We start from the raw sequence: 19,730 nt of genomic DNA, 5'->3' as shown, positions 1-19,730 counted from the left end.
CACGTACTGCGATTGCACGCAGAAGATAATTGTCCATGATGATGATGATTTAACTTATCATCTCGGCATCGTCTAGTACTATAGTTTTCATCGATTGGCAAGTTCAATTCCGTGAATGTCTTCTGAAAAAGAAACAATTTCGGAAACAAGCACACTCTACCCGACCACAGACTGTGAAGATTTATGCCCTGTCAGGCCTAGCTGGTGGTACACCGCCATCAAACGAGAGAAAACAACTAAATATAAGCAACCGACCCAATGATGGGTAATCATTGTAAGTGAATATTGTTGCTCGAGAAGTACTTCTTTGAATGGGAACTTTGACGTTCTGTCGTCTATGACCAAGTAAGCTTTATTACTAACTCTGTTAATGATTAGGTTGATAGAATGATAGCTGAACTTTCTCGTTGTGTTGAAGCGAGTTGCACAGATGTCCTAGGAGAAGCCTGCTTATTAAGCTTCCAATTAAATAAGAGGCTTACTTTGATGTATATGTAAGATAACATAACAAGCGTCCACTTTCTCATGCCTGCTAATATTCTTCATTTTAATGATGAGCGCATCGTGCGCTTGCGTTTATGAGTCACGCGGTATATTTCATTTAAATCTTCTAGCAGAAGTTTAGCCGTTACCGATGTCTCACCAAGGCGACAAATGTAATGTTGCCATCTGTCTTCTCTGAGACCTTCATGCCACTAAACACGAATTTGTTGGATTTTCCGAGAAATCGCACCTTCAGAAAAAAAATGTCTAAACTAATCACAAAACGCCGACGGTACTCAGCCCAATAAAGCAAATTTCGATGTCTTCTTAACACTGAAAAAGAGATGTCTTAAGGCGTAGCACTGTTTTATTAGAGGCGGCTAACATTTCTGCGGTTTCAACAAAGCTACGACGATTCGAGCCATGTTGAAATAGTGCATACGTTTACTCGCCAGATTCCGTCTTGTGCTACCCCGCGATTCCAGCGAAGTGATACGCGGCCAGTCGGCAATAACATACCTACAACAGACAACAAGCACGTGCAAAACCTGTCGAGGGGGGTTAATTCAAGTGATTTGAGTATGCTGCCTCAGTGACCCCGTTGCATTGCTGTGTAACGGAAAACATAAGTGATTAGTAGCCATTGTGCTAGTTTCCTCATCGATTCTACTTGACCCTCCTTGATACGCTTACGAGATCGGACGACGGCGGACGAGCCTTCTCTGAACCGATAGCGTTAGCACCCGAACCCGATCGAATCTCTGATGTTGGCTTGCGCTTCGGACGTTTAATCTAACCCCTGTTTCATCGTAGATGATCAGAGCCAGAGCTCTGATTCGTCGAGGACCTCTCTTTGTGCAAACACCCTCACATGCTCCGTCAGACAGTATATATTGCGCGCATCCAGTCAGGAGAGACTAAACATTTCCGAACGTCTGTAGCGTTGTCTAGCAATCGTATCCATCAGATACTTCTCAAGGGCAGCTGTTGCACGGTACAGCCACAGCCCGAAGGCTGAATCATGTCGTATTTACAAATACTCTTATGTACTGTGTTTGCCCTGACATCCATCCCAAGCCCCGGTGTATCATCGAAAGCCGCGAGAAATGCCATTATTATTGGCGGACTATTCCTAATTGAGGTAAGGCCATCAGTTAATTAAGCCTATTTACTGTTAGGCACCTTTTAATTATCTACTAAATAGAATAAACGTTCGCATGTTCGAACTAAGATGAATTTCGAATATTGGTGACAATTACACTGTATGATGAATAGGAACTTCCAACCAAGTGTACCGCTTCCTGTTAAATGCGATTTACACGCGTACTTCACTAATTAATAAATATCTTTTTATCTACCATAGCGGGGATAACGTTTTGACACGAAAGCAACTATAGATACATACATATAAAAACTTACAATGGCTCAATCGGCCTGTTCACAGACGCAATCTATGTTCACAGACGCTCGTCTTGAAATAAGCTTGATCAGATTTGATCCTGCCCAATCGAGAACGTTAACTAAATGGACTGAGGCTCTTCAAATAGAAGAAGCAGATGGTATTTTACATAAACGTTCGCTTCTATATCACAGCAGTGGCAAGACGCTTTATAGGATACCATTTGGCTTCTGCTTAATTATTTATATATTGAGAGATCTATTATAGAGTTTTTATTATCAGATGTTAATCATGGACTGATTCCACACACAAAGCTAGCTTATATGCTGATTAACTATCCGCCAGCGAAAACGCTCGTGTTGTGAGACTTGGAATCATGTTATTGTAGAGGGCTAGGCATTCAGTTCCACGTCCTTTTCTCTTTTCAGGCGACTCCAATGGCAAATGCCTTTTTCACCTCAGGTAAGCCTTTGCGACGACTTGTCGGACAACTTATCCCTCCTCCAGTTTTCTCTGCCACCCCCAATAGCGCGGCCACGGTAACTCAAGGAACGGGGGACGGCTTGACAAGATCAGTTTCAGTTATCGTAGGTTCGGAAGAAGAGCTGGAACAGATTTTCGTACAGTATCCTGTAAGTAATTTATCAATTTGTAATTAATATCCATAGTTAATATTAAAGTTAATTTCGTTAGTCGGTCGCAGAGATTTCAGCTAGAGTTGAAAAACACAAATGAACTCACACACTTCAGGTAATTGTTAGGACAAGGTTATTTTGATTTAGCTGAAGTAAATGTATTCTCTTAGTTGAAACTTCAAAATGCATTTTGAAACAGAAAACGGATCCTGCTAACTAAGGCAATAAGGTGTGGTAGCAGTTGAACTTCCGCCATTTTGCCGTTTAAACGCTACCATTAGCGCTGCACTTAATGAAGTCAGCTCACATATTATAGAGCTACTGTAATTATAGTGATTTAACTTTTAGCGTTGCTTTAATTGATCAGTCTTACGGCTCTAACCAGTTGCCAATGGAAGTTTAACATAGCCTACGAAGAGACTGTAGCCATTGCGTTGATCTATCGGTGTTTATAATGCGTCTGCTTGCAGCATCTAAGGGGGCAAGTCATCCGCAACAGCTTCCCTGAACAGCAAAACCAGTTAAGCCAGAATTTCATACTGCGTCTGCTTTCTGGGGCAACTGTATTGAATCCGGTCATTGCGGTACAACCAAACACGGGCAGCATTTTCAGTGGTAAGTTCGTTTTATCTTACAGCAGACATTCAACATTGTATTGCTATAATAGGAGACCGTCTGTTAATCTGGAACCCGATTGGATATTAAAATGGGTCTAAAAAAAGTGACAGAAAACATTAAGGTCTCGTCCGTGCTTTAGTATTGAAAATAAATTCCGCCTTACAGGTATGAATGTAATGTTTTTAAAATATCAGCGTAGCTATTCTATTGGCTTACCTTCATCTGTCCGTTTGCAGGATCTCCTCTTTTCAAATCGTCACTTGAAAGCAAAATTCTGGGTTCAAGTGACTTCGGAATGCCGCAACCGGTTCGAGTGCAAAATCCTTTCCCATTCGCGCAAGCAACCCAAAACATTGAGAGTAGTGCGCAAGGCTATGCATCATCGGTACGCAGAACACCTATGATGGAAAATGCACAATCACAGCAGTGGAGCTACGCTCAACCTGCGTCCCCTGGGCTTAAAGAACCTAAAGGATATGGTCAGGCCCCTAAAAGAGAAAATGCCCCATCTCCCCCGACGGAGCCTGATCAGTCCAAAGGACGCGGTCAGTCGATACCAAAGAGTTATGCTCAACCTACACCGCTTGAGCCTGAAGAACCTAAAAAATATGGTCTTGCCCCTAAAAAAGGATATACCTCTCCTCCATCGTCGGAGCCTGAACAGTCCAAAAATTACGGTCAGCCGCGACAGAACGGCTACTTCCAGCCTGCGCCAGCTGAGTCTGAAGAACGCAAACGATCTGGTCAGGCCCCTAAAAAAGGATATGTTCCGCTTCCACCGCGGAAGCCTGAGAGCGGAGGATACGGTCAATTACCACAGAAAGCTTATGCCCCGCCTGAACATGAAGAACCTAAAGCATATGGTCAGGCCTCTAAAAGAGGATATGTCCTACCTCCGATGCCTAAGCCTACGTACATCCATCCGTCACAACGGGGATACCCACAGCCTCCAGCACTTGAGTCTAAACAACTGAGACCGTACGACGAGCCATCGAATAATCGACAGTCAAAGCGGCGAGTTCCAGGATATAGCCAACCGGCGCGTCCGGTTGCTCAGTCCACGGGTGGCTCGTCAGCTCATCCGACCTCTGCTTCCGTCCAAGTGTTCGATCCTAATGACCAGTCACTGACGCCTTCCCAAAATACTTCCCTTGACACCGGACCGGAAACCGAGTTGCAGACTTCTGACAACTCGCTCATGACTCAAGATGAATCTCATGTCCCGGATGGTGCGAGCTCTTTAACAAATGAAAAGAATTTCTCGGCGATCAGTGACAGTCTTCCATCGTCTTCGATAGATTCGACTGTTGGACACGCCGATCCCGAGTCATTTTCGCTCCCATCGTCGTCCGCTTCGCCTTCAAGGTCCAGCTCCTCCGCTTCGGGATCTGCAGTTTCCGCTGACGAGATACAGAAGGCAACTAGCAGCGTGACCAGAGAACAGAACTTTGTCAACTCGGTACTTGAAGACGTACAACATAACGATCAAATGCATGCGATGCAAAATAACACCGATTATTTCCGGGGACAGCTTCCGTCTCAGCTGAAGACGGCCACAGCGGGTTCACTACACCAAGCTGCTGGGACTATTCCAACGACATCTGCCGAACCTCTGCAGCAAACAGCATCTGCTGAGGGCAGTAACATGGTCACGCACGTAAAAAAGGTTCTTTCTGTTGTAACGAATAATTTCGCTGATCAGGAAGCATCTGCTATTATGAGCCGATCTACTGGAAACACGCAGGACTCTAGCGCCGCTTCCAATGCTGCTGAAGCACTGCAGTCCACCTCCGACAATATGATCACGATCCCACCTCGTAACAACGTCGAGCCTGTCCAGCCCCTTATATCCGAAGATGTAATCCGCTCTGAGCGACCTAATGTTTCCGATGTTTCTGGGCAGGTCTCTGAACAGATCCCAATTTCGAACCCGTGGATACAATTAAGTAAGCTCCCTGAGAGCCATCATATTCCAGAACCCGTTGGCAGTGTCCTTGCACAGGAAGATGGTCAGTTTGCCATGGCCCACCGCGTGCCCACCGAATTATCGTCCAACATTGTACAGGGACCTTCCATCGAAACGGTGCCAACATCAAATGTCACACAATTTCCAGTTCACCCCGAAACCCCTTTCGCCTATGAAACGACGAATCGGCCCGTGCAAAGCAGTAGAGCCCATTTTCCTGCACAACCCTCATTAGCACGTCCTCTTTTGAGAACTACCGTTGCCGATCACCAAATGCCAGCCGAATTACCATCACACGCTATACACGAGACTTTGACTAAAGTGGCGCCAACATTAAATCATGTGTCACAATTTAGATTTCACCCTGGGACGCGTGTCACCTCTAAAACCGTGATTCGGCCGGTAAACGGTCATGGACCTCAGTTTCCTGCATATCGTGCTGTACAAGGTTCTTCGATGACGCACTCACCTCCATCAACCACCAATGTTAACTCATTGTCGATTTCACCTTCTGATTTAGCGCAAACACCCGAATTTTTTACACCTTTCGGGAGCAGCGCACTGCCTCCTCCCGTAAACGAGGCTCCTCAAGTTCTTGACGCTCAGTTCAGCCTACATAAACCTGTAAAGTTTGAAATTGACACTCCCAATGACATCGCACAGGAAATCGCTGAATCAATCGCGCCATCGAACGACATCAGTGAGACGATTCCGGATCAGTATCACAGTATGGCGACATTATTCACTTCTAACAATAACGTGGTCAGGCCTGCGTCGCGATTGCTGCCGCAGCCGGTTCTCGGTCGGCGTCGCCGTGAAGTCTCTGAGAGCTCAGCAGCTACTCCGCCCAAAGAACCGGCGGACGTTGAAGACGATGAGGACGACCAGGACAATGAGGACTATAGCGATGCCGATGATGAAGACGATGTCGACCAGGCCTCAGATTCACTGGACACTCCGGTGTATATTGGGCCAACTGAGATTGAAGAGTATTTCGGATTTCTTCGGGACAATGACCACGACGACTGTTTAAAACGGTTGGTGTGCGAAGTGGCCAAGGACCCCGAGTCGTACGGAGTAGTTGGACAACAGATACAGGAGTTTTTCTTGTAAGTAACAAATAACTAGTAAACTAGATATAATTATCGTGAATTAAGTCACTATATGATACCTGCGCGTTGCCCACAAATAGTGCAACGGTAATGTTTGCCTACTATAAACTCAGACGTAATCTGGATCCTAAGCCAGCCGTAAGGACAGCTTTTTTGTGCTGTGAGGGGCATTGCTTTATGTCGGCGCCGAACATGCAACGCTATGTGCTTTAATGACACCTATAATGACAATAGTTGACTGTGCTTACATAGAGAATGAATCCATCTTAATGCTTACATTCTTTAACACAAAACGTGCTCAGTGAATTAATCACAACGCAGCTTCACTCTATTTTTAAGAAAGCTCCCTTTACTAAACATATCATTTTGTGTATCTTTTCAAAAAAGTATCTAACCACTCTTGTTGCGCTCTGTTTCCGACACTAAAGGGAATACCAGCCAAAGGACGATAACGACCCATCAAATACGTTCAGGAAAGCCGCCACGATCGGGCGGACCAAAGACATTAGTTGCCCCACCGAATATCAGAAGTGCGCGGTGCCCGCTGAAGAGATGAAGCAGCAAACATTGGCGGCGCTTGTGCTGGAGCAAGCTGAGAGCGTAGGCGGAGCACAGGAGCAGACATAGCTTCTTGTGTTATGAAATCATTGTACGATCGTGAACCGGCTAATTAATTATGGTAAAAGACATGGATTGAGAACATATCGCAGTTATAAAGCACACGCAGCAGCTATCTCAAATGCAATATTTACTCACACCAATGGAAACACATCGTGCACGTTTACCATGCCTTATTTTAGTTTAGTAGTAAGTAGATGGAAGTTTTGAATAACTTATAAACAATAAACTTACCTGCGACGATGAAATCATAAAATAATAACACTAGCATTAATAGAAAAACCGATTCTTTTTTTAAATATTACCATAGAGAACGCAGGCGATGGATGGACATACTCTGCGGAAGCTGTGTGCTTTTTGCAGTGTTGTCGCCTCTAATCAACCTTCGCTTTGAGATATTTTGTGTCTTGAAAGGCATAGAATTGTATTGTTGAACGCAAAGTGAGCAAACCCATAACAGCGGAAATTGACATCCTCCCCATCCTCGACAGCCTCTCAACGAGGACATCTTCTTGAGGCGGTGAGGCCAGACACATCAGCGTACACTTGAGCTACAGAGAGGGCGGTCGCCCCTTGTCAAGCAAAGACGAAAGCTTTTACAGCATCACACCCGGGTGATTTGCAGGCTACATATAATAGCTTCCTGTTGACTCGCGCCCACACTTTGCTCCAGCACATCGAACTTAGCTATATTTAGATGCCATGCCGACAACAATAACGACCCTCACACAATAGGTTAGGTCGACAACGCCTGTCAAATAGTTTCATTAAAATGGTTGGTAACTGAACTGCATTGCGATGGGTCCCCTTTACTCTTAATCCGCATCGAGTTAGTGCACAGTCCACAACTAGCGATGTACATCCGGGGGCATAGAAGAGGGTCAAAGATATTATCGCAGCGAGGCCTTGGGAACACTTGGAGGCCTTGAGGCCCTGAGTGATCTGGGCTCTTACACCGTAGTGTGTAGCCTAGGTTATCAGACAACATGTCTTGATCAAATGTCACGACCCATTACTTGAGGTCAATGAGTCGGAAGGCTAGAAAGATGAGAGTTTAGAAGAGCGTGACGAGGAGAAAAGGCCAACACCCATCAGAAAGAAATTCTATATGTTGGGGTTTCATGGTCATGTCATTAAAGATTTGAAGGTAAAGTAATAGCAGCAGTAAAAAAACATAACGTAGTTGAGCTGAGAGAGACACACTGCTAAACCCATCACAAAACAGATGACACTGTGCTTCGACATTGTATCACGTTAACGTGTCAAGTTAGTGCTTGACTAAAGTACCTAATGTAGAACAAGTTAGGAAGTTAATTTTCAAGTATCGATCATGGAGTGGCTTGGTTTAAGGGTTACATGTGCAATAATAAGGTTCGTCTGACTTTTGGAACGTTAAACAAATCCGAGCTGAAGGCACTTCCGTTAAAACATGTTGCCTAGAGTCCTTCATGAAAATGCCGTGTTCGTTCATAGCCGAATAGATGGCAGGTGCAAGTTAAACCTATAAAATTGTATAACGACAACCGGGAGCGATGTAACCAAATTTTGCATGAAGCTTAAATAAATGGTTATGTTATTTTGTTAAAAAAAAAAAGGCGTGTTTTAGAAAATAGTTCGCAAACACTTGGAAAAACTAAGATAATGGAAAGCGTTTCCTATGAGGCTTTATTATATATTCGAGTACATATAGTACATATAGGCTTACGTGCTTCATTTATGCCATACAGAGCCGCGAGTCTTGCCAGCGTTAATTCCAAGCAATCCTATTGACTTCGCTTTCCTTTTCCGCCATGTTCTAGCTTGCTGATGCACACCTCGATGAACGCATTGTCACAGTAGCCAATAGCTACAAAGAATATTGCTACGCTCGTTCAAATCTCAGAGTTAGTGAATATTAACAATCGAAGCTAAATAAATTAGATACTAAGCAATCAAAAAAAGTAGGAAGTCATTATAGTGCTTATTATTATTGATTGCCATAAACGTTTCGTAGGTCTGTTGAAGAAACCCCACATTATCTCTGTAAGGCCCACTTTGGTTAGACTCCTAGTGGAGGAGTTCCTTAAGCTATACCTAAAAACAAGTGCTTCTGAAGGCTTGCCCACATAAAGATAATAGATCTTGTCGGCAAATACGCTTCCACTGCACCGTTTCAGGGACTTGATTTTAAGGACCTAAGCATGAGAACTCACTTTCGAAAATGCCGATTCTGCTGCTGCTGCTGCTGCTGTCAAGTCATTTCAATTGTAAAATTAGAGCCATCTTTCAAGATATAGTCGTTGTTATAATTATAAGAATTCGAAAACTTAATGGAAACTGTTCCAGGTAAGCTAGTTAAGTCAATACGCTAGATAATGGCATCCATTGACACGAGCTAGGTGTGCTAAATCGTTTAGTTTGACCAGACGCCCAGATTCTCTCCAAGGTCAGATGATCGGATCAGGAGCACTGCATCCATATATGGCGAGCTGCGCCGAGTTTTACGACCGACATTGTCGTTAGCCATATCATCAGACGGCTGGCTTCGGTAAGAAACGAGGCATGTATATGCCGGGATTCGAACGTGAGCCACGACGTGCCGCTAAGACTGTCATTTTACCCCATTTTAATATATCAGGATGCCTATATAGGTTCCTAAACATACCATACTGGTACAGAATGCGTTTTCGTTAGACGTACTTAGGTAGGTCTATCATTTATATTATATGAGATATTATTTGCAAGTATTGAATATCTTTGACGGACTGGCAACTCTGTGACAGTCTGTCGAAAAATGCTTTACTTTCAACCCATTGAAAATAATGATTGCTCTATGGGAGTCTGCTCCATTTATAAGACTGTCGGAAGCCGCTGCAGAGTTGTTCTGCCCATGCTCGTTGTGGTCCGCTGGCCCGTTAGCGGATCTAGCTGGGTGATGCTGGTCTGCTCGCGAACGGATAAATTTTCGCCAGACAGCGTTCTAAGAGGTGATACGCTATAGATCTATCTATGGCGTATCTACGAGGTGATAAAATGTATTTGCTTTCTCGATGATACTGCTGTAATCTGTGCGTTACGTCCAATTCGTTAGGGTCTTCGACAGATTTGTGTGATTTTTCGATACCTTCTCAGAACCAGCGTTTCAATCGTTCGAAATCAAAATGTTCCAATGCATCGTAGCGGACCTCCTTCGTAACCAGAATGAAAAATACCGTCTGACAATAAAAATCCTCCTCCGGGTTACCTATTGTAATTTATAATTGCACTTGTGTTATCAATCTTCGCCACAGCTCAGAATCACTTGATCCGATGCAAAAGCATCCCTAGTAAGATTTTTAACGCTATCAGAAGATGCGCCCTACAAATTAGATCGCAATCGGGTTCATTATTGTGTGCGGCCAACTAGCGCGAGTTTCCTATTGTCTACTTCGTTTAGACGACGTGTGCCCAGAATAGGCACTGAATTTACTTACCCCGCTGGTAGAATGCTGTTATCGACGTATCCTGCCGGTTCGACAAGGACTTAGTAAAGCTCGATCTGCTGTAAGCCACTATGTAAGCACAGTGGCTTTTAGGAAAATCTGTGAAAGAAATTAAATCAGACATCTCGTTCAATGAAAGATAGCACTAATAAGCGCACACCGAACAACAGGATCTAAGCAGAACAACCTGATGCGTTGTTTGGATGTACTCACAGCAGTACGTCGTTCTATACTGTACCCTAGAGAAACTAGAGTGTCAGGATTTCAAAGTTTTGGCTTCAAGGTGCTCACTGCTGTTACGCTTACGTACGCGTCAACGGGTTGCTGCTTACCTACATATTGGAAAACCATCTGGACTGGGATGTCGTTGTTCCATGGCAACGGTTCTGTCTCTAATTCACGGCATTAGAATGATCAGCAAAAAGATGACGATCAGCCTTCCGGCGTTTACGATTATGACTATTGTCTCAACGATGGCCAACCCGCAATATTGTGCTTGTTCGTCAAGACGTCCAGATCGCTACCTATATACCTCTATAATCATCGACATCTATCTGACCCTATTGATTAAGGATAAATAGAGACCAAAATGAAAAGGACGCATGTACGACGAGGTGGACCTGAGCGTGGTTACTTTTCGGTCTCCGGACTGACTCAGCGCGTTTGATCCAGTGTAACTGTACTATTCGAAGTAATGATATAGCTACGCTGGCATCATTTGAACAGTATGGTAACTACTAACATAATGTAATTTCAACAAGTGTTGCACTTCGCCATCGTCAACGAGGAGGTGTTAACACGAACCGATGGGCCAGTATTGTTGTTGCTTCAAATCAACAAAGGCTTATAATATATTTAATCAGCGACCCCGTGAAAATTGCATGTATTTACGAAACATAAGAATGAAGCAACGCGTCAAAAAGTTTTCAATGTACGGGTGTTTTACACAATTTAAAAGCTAGACTTCAGACCTATTACAATGAGGTGTTGAGGACAAATTTAACTTTTACTTCACCTTAACGTTAAGCGAAAGGTTTAGACATGTTACACAAATGACCACCATGTATTGAACCTGTACCCCTCTGCACGATATCTCGATAGAACATAAACAACTTAGGTACTAATGAAGAGCATTAGGACTATTATTACAGCGTCATGTAACAGCATTTTAGCGTCGTTTTTTTTTTTGGAAATCTTCCATTTACGTAAATTATGCATTGGTCTAACAGCTTAATATGCGTCGCTGGATACCTTCAAATCTTTCCCGTCGACGTCCCGTCAAAACGCTCATTCACGCTAATTGAGAAGCTCATTGAAAAGAGTTAAAGCTCTGTTACTGATACGGTTGACGCTAGATGTTTATGTGTGTTAAAATAAACAACACAAAGATATTTTTTTTCACTCAGTGGACCACAGTGGGTGTGATCGTTAAAGATAACTGAAAGGAGACCTAACATTTAGCGACAATGCATGTTCTGAAGGCAGACGCATTGTTGCACATCAGATCTAGCGCCCGTTCCAGCAGTCAGATACAAGGCAAGCAAGTCCCGTAGAAAAGACAAACCAAACCGAATCTCTGTTCAATGCTTACTATGAAAACTCTGATTTCTATCCCGCAGGGCGTGATTTAAACAACTCTACTCACGGGCTGATCAATTAACCTGTTAACCTTTTTCCAACCAATATTTACTGATAATGCGAATATACACGCAGTCACAGATTACCTGCGAAGTCGGTCTGATATATCAATGTATTTACATTTTTGTTAGTTCCGTATAGTTTCGTATAGAAGTTACTCGTAATAGTCTTTGTCGAAAAAGGCTCTTTTTAGCGATCTGGATAGAAGTGCAAGTTTGCCCTACCGACCTTACGCTGGTCTTTCAAGTTGATTTTCGATCGTACCCTTATTTGTTGACATCTTGAGTAAGTTCACTTCTCTCGATAGCGCAACCTTGGTAGCGTCTGGTCTGGTCCCAACAACAACAAATTTATCATTCGACAGTGTGTTGTTCAAGTACTTCGTGAAAATTCCCCCAAAATCCCGAAGTCAACCCGAGCGCAGGCCTTGGCGTTTCATTTCTTTTCTCAGATATTTCACTTTTTTCGAAAGCGAGCCTGCTCCAATAGATGTTGGCCGGAGGTGCATCTGCCCCTCAACACCAATCAGACCCGGTTAGCACATTGTATATTGTTCAGCAAAGGTTAATGGGCAGTTTCCTGTTCTCGAGAAGACGTTCTTTCTATATTTCGCTTTCGATGGCTAGGTTTGAAGGTTTCACAAAAACGCTTTGTCACTGCTACTGCGGTCTGGCTGCGACCTGTGTTCGATGGAATCCAGGCGTAGTTGGATAGTGTTCTGTATAAGTGACGGCACGTCTCTTGAAAGCGTTTGGGAATGAAAACTGAAGGGTGTGTGATTCAAAATGACTTTGAATTGTCAAAATTGCTTCGTCGCCCTTTTGCAGGTACTTGTCCTAGCACTCGGCCGAACGGGAAGTAAAGAGGCCAATCAGCGGCTTGTCAAACTCAGACCAACCATCAGTGGTTTCTAAAAGAATCGAAAAAACAGCCGAATATCCTCGAAACGCACTTAAATCAGAGGACAGATAGCGGCTATACAGCCTTTTTAGTTTCGTTAGAAGCGAAGCTTTTAAATTAACGTTACTGCGGTAACCACAGAACGAACCACCGACAACAAATCTATCCTACAATTATATCCCGCTAATTAAAATAAAATTGCTATGCCACATTGTCGGGTGCGGGAAAGGCTTGCTATCTAGTTCAAATAGCACTAATACCACTAGGAAGAAGTCAATTCCCTAATTGTTTATTCATAGTTGTCTAATTTTATTATTATTATTACTTTTTTTTTTAAATTAAAATACAGATGTAATAGCACCTTAGTGGTGCGTTTCAGGCGGTACGAAATTGTTTTTCTCAACTGAAGAGCGTGCTTTTAAAGAATGCCATGCGATCTTCCTGCGTCAGACACGGTAGCCACGGTTTGTCGGCTATGAAGAACAACATACTCTTGTAAGGTTCACGCTTAATATACGCACTTGCTCTGAAGCATTTCCCAACAAGCTACGAAGAAGCTAAAGCTCTGTCAATAGTCTGTAACATTTCCGTGACATTGTTGTATGGTGGGCTAATTTGAATCAAATGAACACGATCCAGCCCCCATCGCGAGTCTGGCACATAAGCCCGTTGCAATACGACGTGGCCCCCTTGGAACACCTGAGGACAATGATAACGGCAGCGGTAAAGGTGAGAGATGCCCTAAGTTTGCTTGCGGGAAAATAGTTGAATTTATTTTTTTTTTTGAATTTTTTATGATAAGGAAGCTAACAAAGAAAGGAATTAATTATTAGCATTATTATTAACACATCTACAGGAGCCGGTAAATGTGGCAATGAATTCTCGGAGTCAATAAAATCTCAATAGACGGCCAGCCGTCTTGCTAAGACAGAACCAAACGCCAAACTCGAAACGTTCATCCAAAAAAAGGTTAACCATGCTGGTAGAACACACTGCGCGCACACTGCACCTGGTCGTGCGTACCTCACGACTTTTGTCGTGGTGAAATCTAAGAGACGTCATCCTAGGCACTCCAAGTTGGGATTAAAAAAAGCTAAGAGGTCCTCAATGCAACAACGATCCAATAACACAATCTAGATCTATTCTCCAGCATTCGGCTGAAACCTTTACCTTGATCATACATGCCATATGTGGCATCAACCAGTTACCCAGGAGCAACTGGAGATACTTGTTAAGGGCCATCAGTTCTTCGTAGTCGGTTACGTACATAATCACATTATGCGAAAGTGAGTCGTTTCGTTGGACTCGTTGCAGACGCGTGGCAACGTCCTGAAGAAACACGCGCGAAAGCTCCAGCTCGAAGCCCTGGAAGAGTCAGGTGCAAACGGTTAGGAAAGCCATTAAAAATACTCGGTGCACCACTTTTCTTCCCGATCATGATCCCGTATCCTGCCCAGTTGATGACTCCTATTTGATTTAGCGAATATTTATTAACTCATGATAAATCCTCGACGCGTTTCCGACTAGTAGACAAAAACAGGCCGTCACCCACCGACAAATACAAATAGCGGATTTCGGCACTGGACGTGGTTCAATGGTGTCTTTTACGACGTATTTTAATTATAGTTAGTCCTTTGAAAATAATAATTGCTAGCGTAAATCAAAAAGGGTAACGATGTGCGGCAGATAAATGAATCAAGATCAACTATCTAATCTTACGATTGATATCCAGATAGCTGCCTCGCTTTTATAGTCTACGATTTATCTCTTAACGTTATACGCTTTGTGTCGATAGGAGAATTTTTTTTCATGATATTCTAAGAATGATTATGGCTATTGTATAATATGTTAATTTTTCTTAAAGGAATCATATAGTTACGCACTTTGACCAACTCGCTAATAATAGCGCAGTAACAGATGACCACAGAATGATAGTTAACCCACTGGGGAAGATCCTTTCCTGAAGTTAAGCAGAAAAATTAGTGTACACTTTATATACGTATATAGATCTGATGGCTGAAAGTAGCATTATAGATAAACCTACTACTATATTACCTTCCGGTTCTTAGGCCACTGTTGCGGGAGCAATGAAGTCCGTGCACGGAACATTGTCCAACCGCTGGGGGCTAAACCCTCATTCTTTTCGAATGGGCTTTTAGTTAACCGAACCCAGAAGCGGTAGCGCATGAATGCATTCCCTTACCTCCAAAAGGAAAATAGCTTTGACAACTACCCCTTTTAGCCTTTACAATAATGAGCTAGATGAACGCTCTGTCAACTCGCAACGGTGGCCACATTAAAATCACAGCTGGTAGATGGGATGAACGTGCCCTGGTTAGATTGGTGGATGGCTGTAAAAAAGAGTTTTTCCATTTACCGTAAAGACAGGAAACGAAATTTCAGGACGACAATTTGCCAGGCAGACGTTTCCCGCAAAGTCTATTATTTGTCGACAGATAGTTCAACAGACACTCACCTTCCGAAAAGTACTGAAACAGAAGCAGATCCAGGATACTCGAACCGTTTTCAAGTTCTTCCTTGAAAAGGCCGTCCTGCAAAGTCAGTCAAACCGTTGAAGATGGCCGTCTTAAATATTGTTCCACTCCTATTTCCTTAAGTGTAACATTGGTTAAGCAGTACATTATTTTTAGGATTGTTTCTAATCGTAACATGCGCAGTGACCACTGGAAGGATCGTTAAGCAAACGGGCAGATCGGCCGTTTTGCTTATTTTAGAATTTGTCCGACGGTTACCGATAATTACTAAGTCATTACGTAATTGCTATTCCCGTCCTCTAACCTGTTTTGCTTTTCGATTCAAATAACGGATGTAAGTGGCAACGTTTCGACCATCGCAAGATATTGTGTACAAATTCGCTTCATTCTGTTCCGCCATCCGATTGCGTAACGTCCAACGGGCAACGCGGTCTTCCTGCAATAACGTCGTTGTTATAACTACCCCGCTTCGTGTCAACATTTTACCACGATCCAAATCTATTTTGACGTATAGAAAACTGCTACCGGTAAGTACATACGCCGGGTGCCCTTTACCGTTATCGGACAAATCTACTACTAATCAGGATCAAGCTCGTTGATCTAACTTTCTTTCCTACAATGACCCAAGCCACAAATCGGCCAGCAATCTTTTTTTACTAAGCAATTGTTGATAGCGGCAGTTCAGTACACCATTCAAGGTGGGTCAATGTGATGGCCTAACTCCGTGCCCACTAACCGGCATCATGTGAATATTTTGCCTCGTCCACAGCGTGCCAGGGGCGTCTTCTAGTCCATAATAGCCTCGATATAGAAGGGTGGTCGTCGCACGGAGGTTGATAACTCGCGGTGTTAGAAAGAGGGCGCGTGCGCAACGTTTGCTATGAGCAGCTGCGAGAAAAGCTCCAAGGGCAATGGTCTTGTTCGCTGCCTGATCACTTAGCTACATATACACGATGTGGCAATAATGATAAAAGCAAAAATATATTCTTGAACGAATTTCTAGTACAAATTCAGCATCTGTAACGTAAAATTCGTTCAGCTATCACTCACATCGCATCCATTATACACGCATAAACTGAACTCCGAAACCTCTGTATAGATAGTGCTTTGGTGTACGCGTGAAAGAGGTGCTTCTGCCGATTCCATCCTATAAGTGCTTAAAGCACTGAGACTAGTGATTTTTTATTTTACATTTACTACGATCGTACCATTGTGACGCAATATAGGTGTACTTTTATTTTGAATGAACGAGTTTATATTGTTCAGTTTATCTAGTAGCTGATTCCACCGCATCATTTTCGTTCACTAAGCACACTCACTATCTTTTACCTATTTTTGGCCCTGAAAAATAGTTTTTATGGATAATTTGATACATTTTCGATTCGTACGTGCCCCAAAATCGCCGTGATGGTCTGGGTTCGAATCCGGGCAAGGATACAGGTAATTTTGTTGTGGTAGGCGCCAGCCGTTCCGGACATAGACCCCTCGTTTCGTGCTTGGTACGAGCCTTACAATAAAATGCCTTACGAAGCACAGAGATGCCAGCCGTCTGAAGTGATGGCCGACGGCTGAAGTTCCGAACGAAGAACATGCAAAAACACCCCTCTCCTCCCGAAAGGTCTAGTAAGTCCACTTGTTTTTTAAGGACGTTTACGAGGTTACGCCAGGTGTTCACAGATTATCCATACACATAGACACACACAAATATTCATGCTCATTTCTATTTCAATTGTGATTTTCCAACTGAAACTAATATATTTTTGCAAAACGTAGGCGGCGGCCGCATAATGGAGCGGAAAAGAGTAAGAGACTAGAGATCGTATCCATTTGGCGGCCACTGACAATGGTTTTTATCTACAATACCTTTCTCTTGTAGTATATATCATAGAAGTGATCTCGAAGCGACGGCAAAATCAGGCTGTCGGCGCGTAAATGCGTGTAGTTTCGCGATATCAGATAGGGAATTCGTACTGTCGGTGTGAAGAATATCTAGGGGACAATTACATGTTAAAATTTGCGGCGTATCACACGAGCAACAAAGACAACAACAATAACAACCCTCTAATTTATATAAGTTTCAGTGGCTAAAAGTTCTATTATTGCAAAATTATCAGCAATCTATATAAGGTTGGGTTAATTTCCAGCCGTTGTATAAGCAAGTAACGACGTTTTCTTTACGTTGTTTTTGCGTATGTTGTTTTTAATAATGGATGTCATCTTCATTTTTGATATCCGAATGAAAGAGGTGCGTCCCAGGACGCCAATAGATGTGAGACACGAAACGTAATAGATCTTTACACGGGCTCAGCTGTCTGGATTCAACAGAACATTGACCTTTTAACTTGTCATACAACAGCACGCTTCATTTACGCGCAGTCTGCTTGATCTAGAAATATTTAAATTGCTTCATATATGTATTATGATGATACTATTACTTACGAGCGTGAGGAGCAGATTCTTCTCGGGCAGCTTTTCCTCTTCAATCAAAATTGTATTGCGCACATCGGCTATGAGCAAAAGGAAGACGATGAGGAGCGCTGTCAGGAACAGCTTCCTCCACGGAGGAACGGAAGAACAGGCTCCAAATACACGTATCATAGGCCCCTGCAATCTTCACAGCGAACTCGTTACTTTTGTACTGGTATTCATTTCGATAGTCTGAAATCTGAATCAGTTATGCTGATTGAAACTTGCGCCGAGATCTTTCAACCAACATAGAAAAGGTGGGGAAGCTCGATAGCAAACGAGCAGTCGATTGTTGATAGTTCATTATCTAAACCGATTTTGTTTTGTACACCGTTATTTTGGTTGATTTGTCCTATTGGACGGGGAGGTTTAAGAGAAGAAGTAACCAGATGCGTCTTTTAACAAAACATAGCGATAAGGGTTAAACATTCTATCTAATCTGTCGATACATTACGAAGTGATATCGGTAACAGTTCTAACAGAAAAATCTCCAGTAAATTTCACTCTGAACTGTTTGCTTTGGCAAGAGTTAATTAGTTCATACTGAACGATTGATTTTTAGCGTCTATACTACCTTGTTGTCCAGATTGTAGCCGCTGCTGGCCTTTGAGCCTCACTCTCATAATTAACTAGGCTCAAAGGGTCCATTTTTTCCGTTGTGATGTTAGTGTAGCAAAAGCGTCACGGTTGCGAGCACAGCATAAAAAAGCGACACCGGATTAAACGAAACACAAGCTTCTATGAAATAATGAATAGGCACTTTTACTTTTTGCCATGATAAATCTTCTGTAGAAACTCATTAAAAGTTGTACTCGTCCGTGGAGTGCGAGCTGCAATAGCAAACCAATGAGAAGAGAAAACAACAAAAAAAAAACACGGACAAATAGCTTTTCTCGTTCAATATTCTTTTCTAAAGCCAACGGCACCCTGAGCAGTACGTGCTGCAGGGCCCCTTGGTCGAAGAACAGAGTTAGCTAGCTAGATAGTATTGGGCTTTTCGTATCTAAGATGTTCACAGAGGTAAGGGACCTGATCTAAGTAACTCTCACCTCAATGTAATCATCGCGTTGATTGTTCTCTGCCGCTCTTGCAGGGAAGCCCCTGACTGAAGACTGGAAAAAAAAATGGCGTTTAGTAGCAACAGTGGCCGCATAGCTATACGCTCCCATAGCCTAATTATGTGTATTTTAACAGCGTTTTCGTATCGTGTACGTCATTAATCAAGTTCAGACCATCCACGAATTTTGTAGACTGATTCTAGAAACTGACAAAGATGGCCACTTTGAGAGAAAACGAATAGGATAGCATCCAGATTCGTCTGAAGGGTAGCAACAACCAAAACGAGTGATTATTGCCGTCCATAGCATCAAATGTATGACAACTGTTATCTAGAGTTTAGCTCAGTGTATTGTGTCTGCTAGTGTTAGACTGATAACGACGCGCACAAGCAGTTATTTGGTTGAGATGATCGCATTAGCAGTTTATGGAACACCGCGATTCGAACAGATACCATTCAAGTAACGGTATAAACGTTTCCAGTCGAACCCTGTCCCGTTCCTTAGGAGCCACAGGACTGCTTTTCAGGACTGGCGTCAAAATTTGCGTTCGCAGGCAGCCGGGAATTTTTTATAGCTCTTATAGCAATCTTTAACTATATGATTACAATTGAGCTACACGAAAGAGCTATAGTTATCCATAGCTTAGCATAGACATTTTTCAGTGGAGGCAGTTTTGCCTCCATCTTACCAAATGCAAAGATAAAATGATATAACATAGATCGAAGAGAGAGTGACGAAAGCTACAGTTCCACTGGGATTTGACTTGGATTCTCCTAAAAGTCAGATAGTTGGATTGGCATCACTTACCGTTGGCCTTTCTTTTTCGATGCTTGCCAATTTAAAATTTCGACTCTTATTAGGCTACACAAAGCCTAATGGCT

At 43.0% G+C, this 19,730-nt stretch overlaps 2 protein-coding genes and 1 long non-coding RNA gene across 7 annotated transcripts; 1 reads left to right on the top strand and 2 right to left on the bottom strand.

Annotated features, from left to right (window-relative positions):
- Window positions 1-2,131: 2,131 nt before the first annotated feature.
- On the bottom strand, window positions 2,132-10,382 carry LOC147753464 (uncharacterized). Its single transcript, XR_015311164.1, has 2 exons — window positions 10,284-10,382; window positions 2,132-2,512 (listed from the first exon to the last, which is right to left on the bottom strand). It is a non-coding gene; the product is annotated as an uncharacterized LOC147753464 (long non-coding RNA).
- On the top strand, window positions 4,784-8,417 carry LOC111260669 (uncharacterized). The gene is made up of 2 exons (XM_022833594.2): window positions 4,784-6,210; window positions 6,642-8,417. Exons 1-2 carry the CDS (start codon window positions 4,853-4,855, stop codon window positions 6,838-6,840), a joined length of 1,557 nt encoding a protein of 518 aa, XP_022689329.2. The 5' UTR covers window positions 4,784-4,852; the 3' UTR covers window positions 6,841-8,417.
- A 2,730-nt stretch (window positions 10,383-13,112) lies between the features above and the next one.
- LOC111260682 (uncharacterized) lies at window positions 13,113-19,193 on the bottom strand. Of its 5 annotated transcripts, none has more exons than XM_022833607.2 (10): window positions 18,841-19,193; window positions 18,366-18,621; window positions 17,765-17,936; window positions 17,189-17,314; window positions 16,062-16,265; window positions 15,630-15,761; window positions 15,307-15,382; window positions 14,714-14,790; window positions 14,001-14,195; window positions 13,113-13,529 (listed from the first exon to the last, which is right to left on the bottom strand). In XM_022833607.2, exons 2-10 carry the CDS (start codon window positions 18,437-18,439, stop codon window positions 13,377-13,379), a joined length of 1,209 nt encoding a protein of 402 aa, XP_022689342.1. In that variant the 5' UTR covers window positions 18,440-18,621; window positions 18,841-19,193; the 3' UTR covers window positions 13,113-13,376. The 5 variants fall into 5 exon arrangements, with proteins under 5 accessions (XP_022689342.1, XP_022689343.1, XP_022689346.1 ...); XM_022833608.2 differs by having other exon boundaries at window positions 17,765-17,929; window positions 18,841-19,191; XM_022833611.2 differs by lacking the exon at window positions 16,062-16,265 and having other exon boundaries at window positions 18,841-19,188.
- Between the last annotated feature and the right edge of the window lie 537 nt (window positions 19,194-19,730).

The sequence above is a fragment of the Varroa jacobsoni genome, unplaced genomic scaffold (genome assembly GCF_002532875.2).
Source record: "Varroa jacobsoni isolate VJ856 unplaced genomic scaffold, vjacob_1.0 scaffold_466, whole genome shotgun sequence".
Lineage (NCBI taxonomy): Eukaryota > Metazoa > Arthropoda > Arachnida > Mesostigmata > Varroidae > Varroa > Varroa jacobsoni.
The sequence above is the reverse complement of the archived record's forward strand: the minus strand, read 5'-3'. Positions and strand labels throughout refer to the sequence as shown.

Bases quoted from the DNA above. Each gene is read 5' to 3' on its own strand.
- LOC111260669 (XM_022833594.2), top strand. From the start codon at position 4,853: ATGAGCCGATCTACTGGAAACACGCAGGACTCTAGCGCCGCTTCCAAT. The intron at 6,211-6,641 runs GTAAGTAACAAA...CCGACACTAAAG, and splicing joins CAGATACAGGAGTTTTTCTT to GGAATACCAGCCAAAGGACG.
- LOC111260682 (XM_022833607.2), bottom strand. From the start codon at position 18,439: ATGGACCCTTTGAGCCTAGTTAATTATGAGAGTGAGGCTCAAAGGCCA. The intron at 14,791-15,306 runs GTGAGTGTCTGT...GCTTAACTTCAG, and splicing joins GTTTCAGTACTTTTCGGAAG to GAAAGGATCTTCCCCAGTGG. The intron at 14,196-14,713 runs GTGCGTAACTAT...TGACTCTTCCAG, and splicing joins TTATTAGCGAGTTGGTCAAA to GGCTTCGAGCTGGAGCTTTC.